The sequence below is a fragment of the Triturus cristatus genome, chromosome 7, assembly GCF_964204655.1.
Source record: "Triturus cristatus chromosome 7, aTriCri1.1, whole genome shotgun sequence".
NCBI lineage: Eukaryota > Metazoa > Chordata > Amphibia > Caudata > Salamandridae > Triturus > Triturus cristatus.
In genome coordinates, this window is record NC_140590.1 from 1,382,896,421 (window position 1) to 1,382,915,830 (window position 19,410).

The window sequence follows — 19,410 nt, forward strand, 5'->3', positions numbered from 1 at the left end:
GCGCGCCCACCACAAACTCAGTTGTACATATCTAATAAACCACTGGGTTGTGTTTATTTAGATCATTAGGGTCCATTTACCTCTGATACTGCGTACAAATACATCTTGGTTGCAGTGGATTCGTGCACACGTTTTCTGTGGGTGTGGCCACAAAGGAGTGCTGATGCCCGTACTGTCATCAAGGATTTGCGTGTCTTTGTTGGAAGTTTAGCATGTGGTACCTTTCATTCTGATCAGGGCCCTGCGTTCGCCTCTAAGGCGTACAAAGAAGCCATGAGAAATTTGGGGGTCCAAGTCAAATTTTCGTCTCCATACCGACCTGAGGGTAATAGTGTGGTGGAGCGAATAAACCGTGACTTAAAGCAATCTTTGACAGCCAGGGTTTTAGGTACTGGCCGGAACTGGCTAGCCCACTTATATGATGTGCAACGTGCACTTAATAATCTCCCTAGAAGGTCTCTGGGTGGGCGGACCCCATACATGATGCTCTTTGGCATACGAATGTTTGTCCCGGACCTTGATGGTCTAGACATGGCGGCGTCGGCCGCACCCTTTGACGTAGATCACTGTGCTGTATTGCAGAATCTTCAAGAAGCCAGAGACAGTCTAACGAAGGAACACGTACCCTCCACATCTGATGCTGCGCTTCAGATTCCGGTAGTCGGCTGGCTACCTCGAGTTGGTGATCTGGTCCGTGAGAAGGTGGAGAACAAGAAGGAGTTCGGCCCCTCTTATCGTGCACCAGTTCCGGTGCTTGGAGTACAGGGTACACGTACAGTCATTTTACCTCCACTTCCTGGTCGCAAGGATAACAGGTACATCTCTATTGACAATGTCAAGCTACAGCGAGTGGCCGATTCTTCTTAGTATGACACCAGCGATTTCTTGCCCATCGATGCTGAGAAATTCTGTTGTGGCCCCAGCTTCTAACACCTTGCCTGATGTTGCCGTTGAGATGCATACAGTTATTGGTCCTTTATTGCCACTGACACCTGGTGGTCTACCTGAAGATATTGAGTATGCTTATCCTGCGGATGTCCCGTTGCCTGTTTTACAATCCACCACTGTTACCCAGTCGCGCTACTCCTTTGACACTAATTCAATGACTTCCATTGCCCCATCAAAAGTTTCGATTTTTGTTGCCTGGTTCAAAAGACATTTTTTAATTCCCCCTTGGACTTACATTTGGCTGGTGCTCATATGTATTTTTTTGTTTATGTCCATTGGTTTTGTGATAGTGTTTTTTAGACTTATAAAAGGACACTACCTGAAAGAAAGATCTACAATTAGACAAATTGATGGAACATTGGCTCCCCACTCCTCATCACATATCATGAAAAGGGACCAGACTTTTGTGAACATTACTGCCTGGCCTGTACGTGATGGGATCGCTTGGGATGCTGTAAAATTTCTAATTCATGGTCCCACTGAAGTAATCAATGTGCCAAATGTATTTCGTGTTTCTATGGGTGATGTAGTTAAGCAGAACATCCACTTGGATGATTGGGATGTACAAGCCATAGAAGCACTGTTTTCTGATTTGAAATATTATGCTGCATTTGATGCTGAAGATTTGTATTTGGATACTGCTAATTATGATGAGCAATTCTGCTATCAACATTATGGCACGCATTTCCTACACAAAGCAAATACGTTTAGAAATTTTGTAAATTATACACAATGGGAACACTGTCCAGCCCATAGGCAGGGCAGCTCTACCACGTTAGTAGACAAATTCACATATTTTTCTGATTTCAGTGTGTCGAATCCGGCCTCCTTTTATTTTAAGGTTGCGGCTGAGTCTGCTTCTAAAGTTAGACTGACACACACCAAATTGTTATATTCCAAGTCCTTTATGGGCGAATTGGCAATCGGAGGCTATGATCTGTGGAAAGCTACTATCGATCTTAAATCGGTTTGGGGTTCTAAACCATGGCAGGTACAGGGAACAGAAGCTTTGCATCGTGCCTGCCTCATCCCGAACCACATGTTATTTTTGATTTCGTCAATTTTTCAGACCACCTGTTTTGGATTGGCTACTTCTAAAAAATTAAATTCTGCAGTCATACATTTCCAACACATCCTTCAATATTTCTGAATTGAATCCGGAAGGGTGGTTAGTATGGCAAACGAGCTCAGATTCCTGTCAACATCGGTTTCTGGATTTAGCATCGGGGTATACACAAGTTCGTGTAGACCCCCGTTTTGAGTCTTCTCACACTGTAACTACCTACTCAGTAGGGAAGTTATGCCAGTCTTGGCTGCAGCATCTGTTAAACTTCATTTATCACAGTTGAACGACAAAATAGATTTGAATGATTTTGTTAAGGGTCCTGCGGTTGGCAGGTCCAAGAGATGGGTATATGCTATGTACAACGAAGCTTGGAAGCTGTCACAGATTGAAGCTGCATCCAGATTACGAGCTATTGATCAAGCCAATATGGAAAAGGTATTGGCTGTAATAGATAATAGCATTAACACCCTGTCTTCCAGAATGTATACCTTAGATAATATTGTTTCATCTGTGGTAGACATTGTGCAGGATGATTTGTCTGTTTTGTATCATGGTCAGAATCAATTGCGTTCCATTATGCAGTTTGCATGGACGTTGCAAACGTTAAAGGCTGGGAAAGTCCCTTGGGATTACATGAATACTTCATCTTTGTTCCTTCCTTTTAATTTAACTGCGAAACAACAGTTCATGTCCATGAAAGATGCAACATATTCATTGCTGCACATTGAAAAGTTAGAACCTTTACCTTTCTCTGTTGCCGAATTAAACTCCGCTGTGTGGCTTATCCACGGGTTGATCACATTACCATTCCCCCTGTTTAAGTTCAGTTCGTGCATGAAACATTATGCCCTTGGCAGATATGAGAAACTGGGTACTGCCTTCCTGCACGAAGTTTGGTCCCTCCCATTCATGTACCGGTGCGTGAGGGAGAGAAAAGAGGTTTACTTAAAAGGTGAAGAGTGCACTTCCACTCCAGATCACTCTGTGGTGTGTAGGCACATTCAATTGCATGGTGCATGTAATGTGCACGCTCCTAATTTAGCTTGCGTCCTGAAAGGGATCCCGGTGCCAGTTATAACACCGTCTTTTACGCTGCTTGCTAACGGTAGTTATTTGCTATTAAATAATGAAGCTTGCTGTGGGATGTTAGTGGGAATTCCCTACATAGTAACTGTATCACAGAGAGTAGTCTGCTGTAATAACGTCCTTTTCCCACCCCCGCATTGACGGCTCGATGTATCCATCTGGCCTTCCATTCCAACCTTGAAAGCAGAGTTCAACAATATGAGCAGAATAAGGGCTCTATTGTCTCAAAAAGAAGTCGCATTGACTTCATCCCGGGAAACATTTGTCCTTCACGTAGCAAACATGCGCACAGAGGTGCAAGCGCTTTTGAATACTGATCTCCCACTTCATTTTGGGGCCCTGATTCAGACTATCTTTAATGCCTCGTCAACAAGTGGCCTGGCACATTTATTTAAAATTGTGGGCTCTGGCCTCGTGACCTCCTTTCAAACTATTTTTGGTATGATCCCGGCATTTTTTCATTCTATTTTTTCCAGCGTCTTCGGAGGTCTCCCTTTGATTCTCGCCCTCGTTACTTGGGTTGCTTTTGTTGATCTGCATACTACGCTATGGATGCACAACTTGCGTCACACGACAGCATGTCCCGGCTGCTCCATCTTCGTAACCGGATGCTTGAATACTATGGCACTTTACCACTGGCAACTTTAAGCATGGCCTATGGATTGTCCTTCCGGTTTCCCTACTTTACTTGTGTGCAGCCTGTCTTTCATTGCCTAGATTGTCCGTTCCAATGGGCTCTGGATTTGTGCCTGTCGAACTCGGTGTCTCCTGCCCCGGGTTATGATCGGCTAATGAGCCCCTTAGTGGCTCATGAGTTGGACTGTTCTGGCGTCAGGATTATGGCCTGTGGAGCAGCACATGGAGTCCTAGGGAATTGGGACATCGGAACGGCTGCGACTGAATTCTTAGCAAGAAGTTATCTTGAAGAACACACCAGTTGTCCTCTGATGGTGCTAGAAGCTCCAGTTGTCGAGGAACATGTGTGTTCCTTCCCCTTGCTGAACTGGATGGCAGATCATTTTGCTGAACGTTCCAATGATTTCCTCTTGGAAGCTGTTGCAACTTATTGTGCTTATACCTTGCTGGATTAACTTGGAGGTGATCCAGAACTCCTGTGGAATGACTTTGTATTATTTTTTCCCTTTCTCTTTCTCTCTCTTTCTTTCTTCTCCATCTTCATGTCATTGAACATCGATAGATGAGATTTTTTTTTTCGCCTTTAAATGGTTTTTTTCTCGCCCCTTTTTTTTTCTTCTCTCTTCAAACCTCTCACTTACCTTATATGGACTCACAATTTATGCCCTTGGTTCCATTCTATCGAACTTGAACTCTGTGTTCTTGAAAGTGCGCCCCTACTGGTTAGTGGTCCGATCAAGGGGGGGGGGGGGGGTGTAGTGAAGATTGCTATCTATATACGTACAATGCTAAGTTAGCACAACCGCGTTAGATGTTAGAAAGCCATCTTGCCGCTTTTGCTGCTTTTGCACACGACACTGTAGTCACATGTTATTAATTGAGAAATGCTTGCTCGACTTTGCTTCACATGAGAACTGTCTGTTGTTCACATCGCTAACAGTGAGCAGCGACCTTGGTCTGAACATTGTGTAAAGAAACAGTCTGGGTCGCTAGACGGTGCATGTTGTTGGGTTCAGGTTGATCGGCCCACTATTTAGCCATAACACGCACGCAGCTGCAAATACCTGAAAGTCGAGTGCTTTTAATATTGCAGGCTACATGCTTTAGACACATTCGGAAGAAGAGCTTTCCAGGAGCAGAGTCTAAGCTGATACTGTGATGTGATTCCACTAAGCTGATCTTTACGGTATGGCGGTCCCCATTCAAACCTAGAGACCTTTTATTAGTCTAATAATAATATTAGTTTACTAGCGAAAGGAAGGTGGCTGATATCCACTGTCATTTTATTATGATTACTCCTTTCATTTTCTATGGTATTGTAACTATGCTGATGGTTTTGATCTTAATCATTTGTCTGCTTATGTTAGCCAAAGTACTGCATCTTAGGACACGAGGTTTATAAAATAAACTCTTTAAACTTTACCGGGTCTCTGTTTATTCTGTTGTGGACTGATATGAGAATAATTACGAACAGGTATTTCTGATTCCCACCATTCCTGAGAATACCCTAAGTCGCTTGTTCTGGGTTGTCTATACATTGGGACCGCCGAGGGGAACACTGATGCTGGTCGGATAAGGGGTTCTGGGTTCTGAGGTGAGTTTTTGGTACACCTCAATTCACTGAGGTCCTGGTTTCCTGTGCATAGTTCTGTGCATAAGCAGAATCCCTGCAACAGCCAGAGCTTCATTAATGTTCAGTAGTGGCTGCCTGTCAATTTAGATACAGTTATTTAAACTTCTGAAGTCAACACATTTCTTAATTTTGCAGCCTTTGTCCTAGGGCGCTAAAACAATTGGAGCCAACCATTCGGAGGACTCTATTTCTTTAATGATCCCCATCTCAAGTAATCTGTGGATTTCTTCCTGAAGGGGTTTCATCATGAGATTTGGTACCTTCCTGACCTTCTGCACTACTGGTTTTGCCTTTGCTTTCAAAATTATTTTGTTACTAAATCTACTGAGAAGACCAAGTTTATCACTGAAGACTTCAGGGTACCTCCCAATAATGTCCTGATCATCACGCTGATGTGTGACCAGCATTACCTGATCAGGTGCATTGGGATTCAAAATAATTCCGAAGTCTTTTTGGTGTCGCCAACCTAAAAGATTATCCTCATGTTTGGCAACGTATACTTTACCTACAGTTTCTCTTCCCTTAAACATGATGGAATGTATAAAATACGCAATTAGGTCAATACTCTTCCCACCATAGCCCACAGGATTGATATCGGGTGGCAAGAGTACTACATTGTTCATCCCAAAAGTGGAATTACAAAATGTGTTGCTTAACAATGTATTTGGTGAACCAGAGTCAGCCAGCACTAGTACTAATTTGTCACCAATATACACGTCACATTATGGCATGACTACAACACCTATATTTACATCCTTTTCATCTTGTACAGTGTTACTGACATTTCCTGTAATACAATGAATAGCTTGAAATTTCTGAACAAGTCCTGCGCACACGTTTCTCAGGGTGTGAGTTCTTGGTGTAAAACCATCATTTGGAATTATTGTTAGTACAAAATATGAAGGTCAACATCAGGAAATGTCTGTTAATTAGAAGTTTATGACACGTTTCTTCAATAGATACAGAAAGAAAAACCAGCCGACACGTGTTTCGTCATACGGGAATCATCCCGTGACTCTTCAGGGCTGGGAAGGACACAAGGAAAAAGCGTATAATAAACAGAAAATCAAAACAAAGGTGAAGGTAACAACGACGAAAGAGCACCCAGTTAAATGGAGACCTTAAAAGAGTAGCGCAGAAAGTACAAATTGTGCAAAACTGCAAGGGTACTAGAGAAGTGTCTCTTGACAAGTGATTTGGATGAGCATAATTATTATGGAAGGCAAAGTCATAACTATTTACCAAAAACCGGTCATATGCGAAATATCAAGAGCGTGTAATAAGGTGAAAATATCTAGGCGATCAAAACATTTAATTCAAAACTGTTTCAAAATGATCAAGCTGCCAAAGATAAGTACGGAGTCTGGGTTGGATGCAGCATGGTTACCTAAAAGATGGTTATTAACAGTAGATCTGGCAGTGGATACTAGAATCTAATTGTATCTGGATAAAACAACAAATGGATGTTCAGGTAATGACAAAAAACACCATAATTATGGACAAAAGAACCAATCGTTATACAATAGGAAAAACCACTTAGGTAACAATCAAAGCTAAAAGTGAAAAGATGTGATTGAAGAGGTGTACCATCACACGGCGATTGTGGTGAAAATATCGTGTTGGTGGGTGCAGCAAGAGTGCTAATTAAAATAAACAATAGCCAAATATATTACACGAATAGCGTTTTAGCAAAGCTAGTATGAAGGTAAGTAGAAAGGGAGAGTAAGTGCAGGCGCACGAGGGTAATTGAAAAGAGACAAGATGCTAAATAATCGTCTAAAAGACAATGCCGTGGGGCGCGCTAAGAGTGAATGGGAGTATGGTCAGAAAATCATCTACCCGTTAAGGGTGTGAACGCGGCTGTGTGTACAATCTAGGGGGAGAGAGTTGAATATATATAAGAAAGGGAAAGGGGGGGAATAAGGGGGGGGAAAAGAACAGCGGGAATACAGGGTAAGTACGGTAATCGTAATCATAAGTAGACTGAATGAGCAACTCACCGCTGGACCGGTGAAAGTTTAAATCCGGTCGGTGAGATGGGTAAGTATTGAGTGGTGCGTGGAGATGCCACGAAAAATTAGAGGGGAGGACAGGTCAGTCACTAACCCCAAGGTACGTAATCCATGAAAAGTAGGAGGACGTGTACGTCTGTCCTACGAGTGGACCTAAAAGGAAGAGCAAACGTGAGTAAAGTGGCCCAAGGGTAAAAATAAAAATCCATAAATGGGTTACGGGCGGAGGGTGCGGGAGGAAAGCTTACCGTAGTAAACGGTCGATGGGAGACTGCTCCGTCTCGTCTTCCGGTTAGTGGAAGGAGACGGCAAAGAGGAAGTGTTTAAATAACACGAATAATGGAAAACGACTAGAGCGCTGAGCTCCACCCAAAAGGCAGGAGGGAAGTGAGGATGAATTGTGGAAAGAAAAGTGACCGGAAATGCAATGGATGTAATTCTAGTGGGCATCCTGAATAACAAGGGAAACTATGTCCTATAAAGAAAAGAAAAGAGGAAAAGAGGAAAGAAAAAAGAGAAAAGAGAAAAAAGAGAGAGAAAGTAGGGCAGATGGTGTGAGATGGAATGGATTGAAAAGTAACAAAATTATAATAGGTTGGGCACAGTGAAGACACATTAGATTGAATAAGAAAATTACAGAAAACATTACAAAAAAATATTAAAATGTAATGTTAACGATGTTGAAATGTATATTTAAAATCATATACAATGCGCCGGAAAACAAAGGAGTCCAAATCAAATGAGAAAGCTGTTGCAAGTACAATTGGTTAGCAGGTGCATGCGATAATACATTTTAGCGCAATTGGGAGCGACATAATAATCTCAAGTCAAAACATATATAACAAAGCGAAAGCTGAATGAACAATGTTCGAAATGCAGAAAAATGCTGCCGATTGCTCTATGTCACAGGTGTGATGGTGTTACATGAGAAAACAACAGAAATCGGAGTCAGAATGTATAAAGACAAAAGGGGAGTGGCCCTGTTCAGGACAGGCTATTAGGTTCCTAGGAAGTATTGGAACTCGTGGTCAATGTTCAGGCCGTGTCTCACGGTATGCAGGCGCATTATCCAAGTTGCCTCCAGACGTCTCAGTCTGAGTTCACGATTCCCACCTCTGACACTTGGTTGAGTGATATCCATGCCAAAAAATGTGAGTCTCTTGTGTGTCCCTTGCGTCGGGCATGATGCTACATGCAGGGCCATGGGGTATCTGGCATCTCCGTTTTGCATTGCCCTGACATGTTCCATGATTCGTTCCTTCAAAGGTCTGATGGTGCTACCAACATATTGTCTCTTGCATGTGCACTCTTGAATGTAGACTACATATTTCGTGTTGCAATTTATATTGCAATTGATGTCATACTTGCGTTTCGTGGCACCTGAGAAAATTTTAGTACCATTCTGAGCCCATTTGCACACCCCACAGCAGCCACATTTGAAAAAACCTTTAGTGTGTGGAGTAAGCCAGGAAGAGGTTGTCGTGGTGCGTGGGACTGAGTCTGTTTCTCAGAGTTCTACCACGTCTGAAGGTGATCTGAGGTCTTGTTGTGATGAACTCCTTTAATGTTCTGTCTGCTCGGAAAGTGTCCCAGTGTTTGTTGAAGCTATTTCTTATCACCACACTTATCTCATTGTAGTCTGTGATGAGCCTAACTGGTTGGGTCTTAGGTGTGGATTTTTCTTTTGCAAGAAGGGTTTTGTCTCTCTTAGTTTTCCCAATTCTCAGAGCAGCTTTTTGTATGATGTGGGGTTTGTAACCCCTTCTGGTGAATCTGTTTTTCATGTCAGTTAGACAGGTCTCAAATTCAGTGTCTTCACTGCAGTTTCTTCTTGCTCTTGTGAATTTCCCATAGGGAATGGCCTGTATTTGGTGTATGGGATGGGAACTCTCCGCATGTAGGATGGCATTACAAGAGGTTTCTTTGCGGTAGAGTCGACTGTGGAGTGTGTTTTCTTTTACATACAGTTCTACGTCCAGGAAGGTAACTTTGTTAGTACTGGAGGTGCATGTGAAGCGCATGTCCATGTCGTTAGAGTTGAGATGGTCAGAGAAAGCCACTAATTTTTCTAGCGAACCAGACCAAAGAAGGAGGCAATCATCAATGTAACATCCCCAGTAAATGAAACTGTCTGTCCATGGGGCCCCTTTCTTACCCCATATCCACTCTGCTTCAAGTGAGCCCATGTAAAGGTTGGCGAAGGACGGTGAAAATCTTGAGCCCATGGCTACGCCCTTAATCTGTTTGTACCACTGTCTGTCGTACATGAGGCAGTTGTTGTGGAGTATGATCTCCATCATTGCTGTGAGCATGCTTGTATGTTGCCAGAGTGTTGCTGGTCTGTTGTGTAGAAAATGTGTTACCGCCTCAAGACCTAAGTCTGGTTTAATGGAAGTGTATAGTGATACCACATCTAATGTGGCCATGATCATGTCTGGTTGCCACTGGACATCGGCAAGGACACCCAAGATATATTTAGTGTCCTGAATATAGGAGGGTAAGTTTCTGACCATAGGGCTTAGAAAAAGACCCACATACTGTGCTAATTTCTCCGTGGGCCCCCCTATGCCAGACACAATGGGTCTTTCCAGTGGAAAAGTAGCTTGTTTGTGTACCTTTGGGAGGGTGTATAGCCAAGGGAAAGTGGGCCTCACTACCTTCATGTAAAGTGCCTCATCTTCATCAATGAGACCTTGAATGTGCCAATCTGAAAGGTTTTTGTTAATCATAAGAGTCAACGGGCCTGTGGGGTTGTTGTGGAGGAGTTCGTAACAGGTGTTGTCTTGCAGTTGCGTCATTATCTCATTATGATAGTCAGTACTGTTCATGACTATCACGTTCCCCCCGTTATCCGCCTCTCTGATGATGATATCGAGGTCTGTGCTCAGTGTCTTAAGGGCTCGGCGTTCACTTCTAGTCAAGTTGTCTTTCGACCTCTATTTGTTAGTCAGAGTTTTGTTTTCATATTTGTCTAAGTCTTCTAAAACCAGGTTATAAAAGACATCTATGGAGTTCCCCCTGGTAGTGTCGGTGTCCATTTGGACTTGGTTTTGAGACCACTAGAGATGGTGGAGTCAGTGTCTATATCTAGGTCCTCAAGCATCAGCTGGGCTGGCGGTATACATTTTAGTCATGGCCACTCTACTGCGTGATGCGCCCCAGATAAAGTTCCTCAGGTCCGCCTCTAGGGTTTTGAACAGCACCGATTTGAGACAGGTTGGCAAGTTCACAAAATAATATAAGAGGTGTGGAAGCACCACCATTTTTATCAATTCGATTCGGCCCATAACCGTTCATGGCAAGATGCTCCAAAACTCCATCTGCGCACGCACTGCAGTGACAGCACGCAATAGGTTGTCAAAATAGTTCTATTTAATACATCGAAATGACCCAAGGTTGGCATACATGCAATTTCATCCTTAACTTTGTTGAAGGCATCAATACAGTCTTTGGACCATATAAAATCTACCCCCTTTTTTTAACATTAAACCTTAAAGGTTGAACAACACTCGCAAAATTGTACACAAATTTTGAATAATCTTCGGATAAACAAAGAAATGATTTTCACCTGATCTTTGTTCAATGGAGCTGGTGCCTGTAATATTGCTTCAGCAAGATCAATTTTGGGACTAATGCCTTCACTAGAAATAGAGTGTCCCAGGTACGATACGGAGCCAACTATGAATTTACATTTTTCACTTTTCAAAGTGAGTCCACGTTCTTGTAGCCTAGACAGTACTTTGAACAGCACTTCATCATGGTTGACGCTTTCTTTTCCATAAACAAGTATATCGTCCTGGAAGAAAAGAACTGAATCTATGCTAGCTAAAACATCTTTCATCAACCTCTGAAAACAAGCAGCAGCGCTCGCCAACCTGAAAGGCATTCTGATGAATCTATATGCACCCAGAGGTGTGACAAATGACGTTAGAGCTCTTGACTCTTCATGTAGCATAACCTGATGGTATGCTGACAATAAGTCCATAACACTGAAAACACATGCACCCCCCAATTTGGCCAGAGCTTCATTAATGTTCGGTAGTGGCTGCCTGTCAATTTAGATACAGTTATTTAAACTTCTGAAGTCAACACACATCTTAATTTTGCAGCCTTTGTCCTAGGGCGCTAAAACAATTGGAGCCAACCATTCGGAGGACTCTATTTCTTTAATGATCCCCATCTCAAGTAATCTGTGGATTTCTTCCTGAAGGGGTTTCATCATGAGATTTCGTACCTTCCTGACCTTGTGCACTACTGGTTTTGCCTTTGCTTTCAAAATTATTTTGTTACTAAATCTACTGAGAAGACCAAGTTTATCACTGAAGACTTCAGGGTACCTCCCAATAATGTCCTGATCATCACGCTGATGTGTGACCAGCATTACCTGATCAGGTGCATTGGGATTCAAAATAATTCCGAAGTCTTTTTGGTGTTGCCAACCTAAAAGATTATCCTCACGTTTGGCAACGTACACTTTACCTACAGTTTCTCTTGCCTTAAACATGATGGAATGTATAAAATATGCAATTAGGTCAATACTCTTCCCACCATAGCCCACAGGATTGATATCGGGTGGCAAGAGTACTACATTGTTAATCCCAAAAGTGGAATTACAAAATGTGTTGCTTAACAATGTATTTGGTGAACCAGAGTCAGCCAGCACTAGTACTAATTTGTCACCAATATACACGTCACATTATGGCATGACTACAACACCTATATTTACATCCTTTTCATCTTGTACAGTGTTACTGACATTTCCTGTAATACAATGAATAGCTTGTTGAGAGAACATTTAATCAGCTTCCAACATGTGTACTTTGGTGTTCCTGCACATGTGGGCATAATGCCCTTTTTCCCTGCAATTCTTACAATTCATACTTCTGGCAAACAATCAGGAAAATTGGGTCCATGGTTTTGACTACCACACTTAGGGCACCTTAATTTTGTGTCCTTAGTGGAATTGTTGTTAAATCTTTGTTTATCAATCTTACCAGACCCTGTCTCCTGTTTACTATTTAATTTACAAACAGTGGTCGTTGAGGTGTCATGACCAACACTATCAAATTCATCCCTTTTTACATTCGCAACAGCTTCAGCCGGTACAGTAGTGCTTCGCATTTCTTTTACCCAATCTGAAGTGTGTTCGATACTCTCAACAATAGTAATAGCTTCCTTCAGATTAGGAGTTTTGGACAACAATTTTTCTTGAATCCTAGAGTCATTTGTGCAACGTACCAATTGATCACGTATAAGGGAATCAGTTAGCTGTTCAAAGTCACATGTATGCTGCTACATAGTTACCAACTCTTTCCCCCTTAGCCTGCACACGCATGAAAAATGTGTGTCCCTCCATAACAACATTCAAACGTGGTCCAAAATTAGTTTGGAGTAGTAACACACTCATTTCGTAGACATGACTGGGTTCTCCAGTCCCTCTGCCAATTGGTATAGGATCCAAACTATCATAAATATTTCTTCCTTTAATGCCAACATTATGAAGCAATACCTCTTGTTTTCTTGCAGCAGAAAACTTCTCACTACCAATGGCTATAAAGTACGAGTCAAAAAGAGGCTTCCATTTTTTCCATGGAAGAATAGGTTCACGACGCTCACATAAAAATTGTGGTGGTTGCCTCATTCCACTGGATGTTGACATGCTGAAAAGTAAAGCAACTAAACAAACTAACAAAATAAGCTAATACAATAATCCAAAATAACAATTTAATATAATAAAGCAAAAGAATAAGTTAACCAAAAATGCTTATTAGGTCTCGCCTGACCCAGCGCGTGCGCTGGTCTGGCGAAACTTATTGAGAGGGCTCCAAAAAGTGCTACCAGGCCAGCCTAGACCTACAGTGCATGTGTGCGGGCGCACGCACCGCGCTTGGCCGCGATTACTTTCACTTTCGCGGGCGTTTAGTTATGCAACTGTTGCATGGCTAAACACTTATAAGGTCCCAAAGGCGAGACCTATTGGCTATGCCAATGCTTGTTGTTAGTTGCTGGTTGTATCCACTCTTTATAACCATCAAGGCATAGATATCTAAGAATCTTCCAGCTGGTGTTGACCAAAACTTTCACGTTAACAGAAATAACAAAATAAGTTAAAATAACTAACTTAGCTGGGAGAAGGAGATTTCACGAATCTTCGCGGGTTGTAGATTTACCTTGATTCAATACACGCAAGAAAAACAACTCTATAACAGTTCTTCAAGTTTAAATTCTCACCGTGTACAAGTGAGTGGGCACTCTAGCTTATTTTGAGGCATGCTGGTACGTCAACGCATACATGATTCACTTCCTTCAGATCTGAGGGAGCGCGCACTTCCGCAGCGCGTCTTCTGGCTTCATCAGGCATCGAGCGCTCGCGTCTCCCTAAGCTCCTGCGCCACTACAATGCTCCACAGCTCCGCAACGCACATCATACACTCCTCTCGGTGAGTTACTTTTTAAAACGCTCAGCTCTTGCACTTGACAGCATCAAGGTAATTGTTATTGATCAGTAGATCTTTAAGTTAGATTAATCCACGTAGCTGCTAGTACTCCTAATCCTGCAGAGTGGGAATCAACGCCGATCCCAATATTTAATTACAAAGCACACATCCGCTCTTTTAAAAGAAAAAGGGAGACTGATCTTAAGTAAAGGTGTACGAGTTATTCTTGAAGTATTAAGCACGCAGAGTTCTTTGGTGGGTGTAACCTGTCGTCCCAGTATAGTGACCAAGGTGTTTCAAGTATTAAATAGTGAGTGGGGGCATCTCACAAAAAGTGAAGGACTGGTCTCACACACCACCAGGTGTGGGAGACCAGTCCTTCACTTTTTAGGCATCCATGGCTTTGGCCATGTCCTCTTAGATCTTTTCTAGCATCTCATCGACTTGGGGTCTGAAGAGATGCTCCCAATCGAAGGGCACTTTCAGGAGGTGTTGTTGGAATTCCAACTTAAGGCCGAAGATTGCAGCCATGCGTGGTGGCAGCAAAGGACACTGGTGTTTATGCCGCAAGCTGCTGTCTCAACAGCATCAAGGGTGAAGAGGATGTTGGTGCTGAAAATGATCTTTTCTTCTACCACCAACTTCTGCCCTTATTTTTGATATTGCTCTGGGAGATGTTGGATGAGAATCTCCATTTGATCCCAGTGGGCCCGGTTGTACCAAAAGAGCAGACCTTTGGAACTGGGTTGCAGACTGTGCCACAACACGATTGCTGCCGACATCAATCATTTTATACTCCCAGTCCGGTGGGGCTCAGGGAGGTTGCATCCCGTTCCCGGGGAATTTGTGTGCTTCGTAGCCATGTGGACTAAGGAATAGGGGTAAATGGCCCCTATTGTAGGGTGGATTGAAGGAGGCCTTGAACTTCTTGTCCACCCAAGGCGTGCCTACTCTGACCCTTTAAAGGTGTCCCTTGCAGGGCGCTCTGTGCAAGGCACTGAAATTCGAGGTAGTGTCGTTCGGGGGTTGAGGGCTTTGTGGGGTATAAGTAAGCGGCGGTTACTGTCAGCTGGTGGCTATATGTCATAATCACTCAAAGGGTCAGGGATTTGGGGATCAAATAGTTGGTCATAAGGTCCATATGGAAAGCTTGAGCACTCCCCTCCCCCCTGAAATTTAAGAACCCTGGGGTGGGTGTGACTGAGGGTCTAAAGGCAGCAGAGGAGAGGTAGGGATGGGGGAGTAGGAGAAGGTGGAAGCGGACGGGAAGCAACATAAAGCATTGGAGAAGTGCCTCTGTCGTGGCGAACAAGCTTCTTGGTTGTTAACTGAACAGGATGGTCACGTCTGTCGATTCCGAAGCGGCATCTTGTTTTGGAACACGAGGCACGCCACACAGGAGTCCTCTCGATGATCAGGGGGACACACAGAGGTAACAAAAATCGTGCAGATCCAACCTCAGGTACTTTACCCGGCAAGTAGAACAGAACCGAAATGGAGTCCTTTCCATCACTCGCACCTTCTCGAATGTCAAAGTAATGGTACGTCGGAAGGGCTGAGCCCAGTACGGTCTAAATCATCAACTGCGGGACAGACTCAAAGGAACATGCGATGGTGGAGACCAATGAGTAAGCAAGTTTGAAAAGTTAACCAACAAGGAACAGATCCGAAGCCCCGGTGATACCACCACACAGAGTCAAACCAGAGCTCACAGAGACATGTCTGAACCCGATGGCGGAGAAAAACAATTTAACAATGCCCACGCTCTTTACCGGAGGTACATGTAGTCACTATACCTCGTGACATAAAAAGACTTCTTCGAACAAAAACACATTGCAAATTTCCGAGACCAACAGTAGATGCCAGGAGTATACATACATAGCTACATGTGCCGTTAAACATATATTACCTTTCAATGCGAGAGCAATGCTCATTTATGAGGTGTTCTAAGTGAAACAGAATTTGTAAGTAATCATAAGAAACATCAAATGCAATTAAACTACTCTACATTGGAGATACAGAAAGAAAAACTGATCATTAAGCACTTACCAGTATTCTGTAGCTGTGCTAGATGTAATCCAATATTATCCTCTGCTAGAGAAAAGCCAGTTTGTTCATCTGGTAAGCGTAGAGGGTTACTTTTAATTCTCGCAGTAAAATGCTGGAACTCTGGGTTTGCAGAAGTATTTTGCGATGGAGTGCTGCTTGGTAAGCTTGCAGAAACAGAGGTGGACACAGCGGAACAAGCAGTGATAACGCTTAAGCTGTTAGAACCAGACATGCCTTGCTTTGAAAAACAGGAGGTCAGTGAAGAAGGCATTTTAGTGTCCACTTCCAAAGGCAGCGGTTCTGTCCCTTGGTGGTTGGGTACTCCTGTTAATAATCCAATGCCTTCCAAATCAGCCTCAAGAGCACGGACATCCTCTGCTCGCTCAGGCGAGCTTGTGACAGTCTTGCATGCTTTGCTCAATAAAAAGTGACCGATCTTGTCAAGCTTGGTCTTGCAGTTAGTAGATGGAACAGGGCTTCGTCTGTGGCCAGCAGAGCCCTGGCTAGACGTTATAGGAGAAAATACCACACTTGTTGTTTGTGGAGATGCTACAGAATATTTGTCAAGCTGTACAGCGCCTTGAGAATTCATGTCATCACTGATGCAATCCCTGGTCTGACGAAAAGGTGGATGAGGAGAAACTCTGTGGTGGGGTGAGATTCGATGGTGAGGGGAAACTCTGTGGTGAGAGGAAATCTGGGGGTGGGGAGAAATTTGGGAGTGCATAGAAGCCTGGGGATGGATTGAAGCCTGAGGATGAGTGGGAGCTTGGGGATGGGGAGAAACCTGGGGATGGGGAGAAACCTGGTTGTGGGGGGAGGCTTGGGGATGGGGAGACACCTGTGGATGTGGTGAAAACTGAGAGTGGGGAGAAACCTGAGAGTGTGAAGAAGTCAGGGGGTGGGGCGAAGCCTGGGGGTGGGGAGAAGCCTGGGGATGGGGAGAAGCCTGGGGACGGGGAGAAGCCTGGGGACGGGGAGAAGCCTGGGGATGGGGAGAAGCCTGGGGACGGGGAGAAGCCTGGGGATGGGGAGAAGCCTGGGGATGGGGAGAAGCCTGGGGACGGGGAGAAGCCTGGGGACGGGGAGAAGGATGGGGAGAAGCCTGGGGATGGGGAGAACCCTGTGGATTGAAAGAAGCTTGGGAGTGGGGAGAAACATGGGCATGCGGGGACATAGAAGTAACAGCAGAAGGAGAATGGGGAAGCTGACCTTGGTTTGCTAATGAGTTAATAACTAATGCCCTGCCAGTAGGTACATTAGAGCTACTATTAGAAACCGTGCTTGGAGTAGGAGGTACTGGTGAAAACTTGATATTCTGAGGCATATGCAAAGGACCAACCACTGCAACAGATGGAGACATTAAACTGGAACTTGAAGAAATTGGTGCTGCCGGAATGGTACTCTGTTGTGAACCTTTAACCATCTGAATTATTGAAGAAGAGTTGATAAAAACTGGTGTGATAAATTGAGGACGGGCATTTGACTGAACAGTGGACTGTCCTTCAGAAACTATTACTTTGTTAGGAACATTAGGCATTGTAACTACGGTAGACATCAAGCCAGGTTGCAAATGAGACACCAAAGGTGCTGATGTGTTTGCAGAACTGGTAATGGGGTTTGAAGTTACAAAAACCGTTATCTGATTGGGCTGCAGCGGATTAGAAACCGATGAGGAAGAAGAGGCTGCCCTCTGAATGACAGCAGGGACATTGTGAGAACTCGTGGAACTGAGGCCCCCCAAGTCTTGCCCAATACGATCAGAACTGACTTGGGAAGTGTGAGGCAAACCTAACTGGATAGGCAATTCCTCTCTTTGTGGCTGTTCTGGCTTTGGAGTAAGGGTATCCATCTTTTTTAGGTCCTCCCCTGATGTTAACTTTTGAGATGCTTCAAGATTTAGGTTTGTTGGTTTAATAGTAACATTTGGAGCTCCAGAATGATCAAGCAGTTGACTCAAAGATGTGGGTGCATCCCTCATTGTCGAGGAGATCAGACCTTTAGTGTCCGCTGCACTAATCTGGTTGTTGGTATCCATGGATTGACCATCTTTCTTTTGTTGATCTTCAGAAACCATAATTCGCATCTCTTGGCATGAAACGCTCTTCAGCTCAATGGTGGCCTGTTCTTTGCCAATTTGTCCATTATTGTCCTGAGGTACATTGAAGCTTTCCTTGTTGTCCTCGGGTATTCCACTCATTGCAGATGTTGAAAATGCAGGACCTGTGCCACCTATCATACTGCTTCTGGGAAAACCACCAGATACAGAAGTCTGCAAAGAACCTTGCCCAAGCATGATGCGTCGCTGTAACTCCAAACTTTGCAACACTACTGAGTTCTGCTGAGATGTCAATGCCAATTTAGCTGCTTTTGAATTCTGCCTGCCTGGGCTTGGTGTTGTTTTACGACTAGAACCTGGACTAGACCTTCTACTATTGCTTGGGCTTGCTCGTTTAGTTCCAGAGTTTGCCTGCTTACCTGTTCCAACTAAAACAGTATCCAGCTTTTGTGTCTGAGGCGCTCCGAAATTAGACTGAGTATTCATGGCAAGGTTAGAAGGTGCCTGGCCAATAGCCTTTAAAGTAGTAGGGTTTAAACCTTGCTGATCGAACCCTCTGTTTAGACTAGGTCTGGGAGGTAAAGGAATATTTATCTGTGGAGGAAACAGACCTGCAATAGAGGCATTAAGTCTCTCTGGTGACAGACTTATTTCAGAGGGCTCAGTGCTAGGTGGACGGTTATTTGGAGTTTGAGGGTAGTATGGTCTCGGACTTGCACGGTTTGGTGTTTTAGGCCTCGAAGTCTGTGATGAATTAGGAACACTTGCGTAATGGTGGCTGTGAGAAGCAGATAAAGAATTAGCTTGCTGCTGCTGTGGACTTGTACCCTGAGAAGCTGAGTGCGGACTGGGACCAGGCTTTGACATTCCTATCATTGCCTGGTTTTGTGAAAGAACTAAGTGAGGAGTCATGCTATTTGGTGGTGCACCCGAAACAGGAGGCATTTCTGCTCCACCTCCTTCAGGAAGACATGAAAAAGAAGTTCCCTCTCCAGAAGGCGAACTGGAAGGAATCTGTAAGCCTTCTTGAAAAGACATCTTTCTTCCATTACCAACTAAAGCAGCACAGATTGGCAAAGGCATTCGTTTGTCAGGAGATGGATGAATTGCACCTGGTCCTTGTAAGCTGACCATTACTGGCATGTTACTACCCTGCTGCACTGGCATTCTATGTGCCTCTGGATTCATAGGACCTCTTTGCTGGTGAATGCTTTGCGATACTGGCAGTCGAACCGATTTCTGATCCTGCTGCATCATGAGCATCATCATCATTTGCTGCTGCTGTTGCTGTTGTTGCTGTGACTGGGAAGCAAGAGCTTGTTGCTGTTGTTGCTGCTGTACATGCTGCATAAGCTGAGGAGGGATCTGCTGCAAAGGCCTTTGTTCTCCTGGCTGTGCAGGATATCCTGAAAAAAAACACATGAATCAATATTAGACCATTTTGAATAAGTACTCTAAAAAATGTATTTCAACACAAATAATAT

At 43.8% G+C, this 19,410-nt stretch overlaps 1 protein-coding gene across 2 annotated transcripts in view; it reads right to left on the reverse strand.

Annotated features, from left to right (window-relative positions):
• NCOA6 (nuclear receptor coactivator 6) overlaps positions 1–19,410 on the reverse strand; it is a 389,704-nt gene that overhangs the window by 95,431 nt on the left and 274,863 nt on the right. For both annotated transcript variants that reach the window (XM_085619104.1, XM_085619103.1), the window contains exon 11: positions 15,868–19,332. In XM_085619104.1, coding sequence (XP_085475230.1) covers positions 15,868–19,332 — 3,465 coding nt within the window. The remainder of the gene's footprint in view (positions 1–15,867; positions 19,333–19,410) is intronic.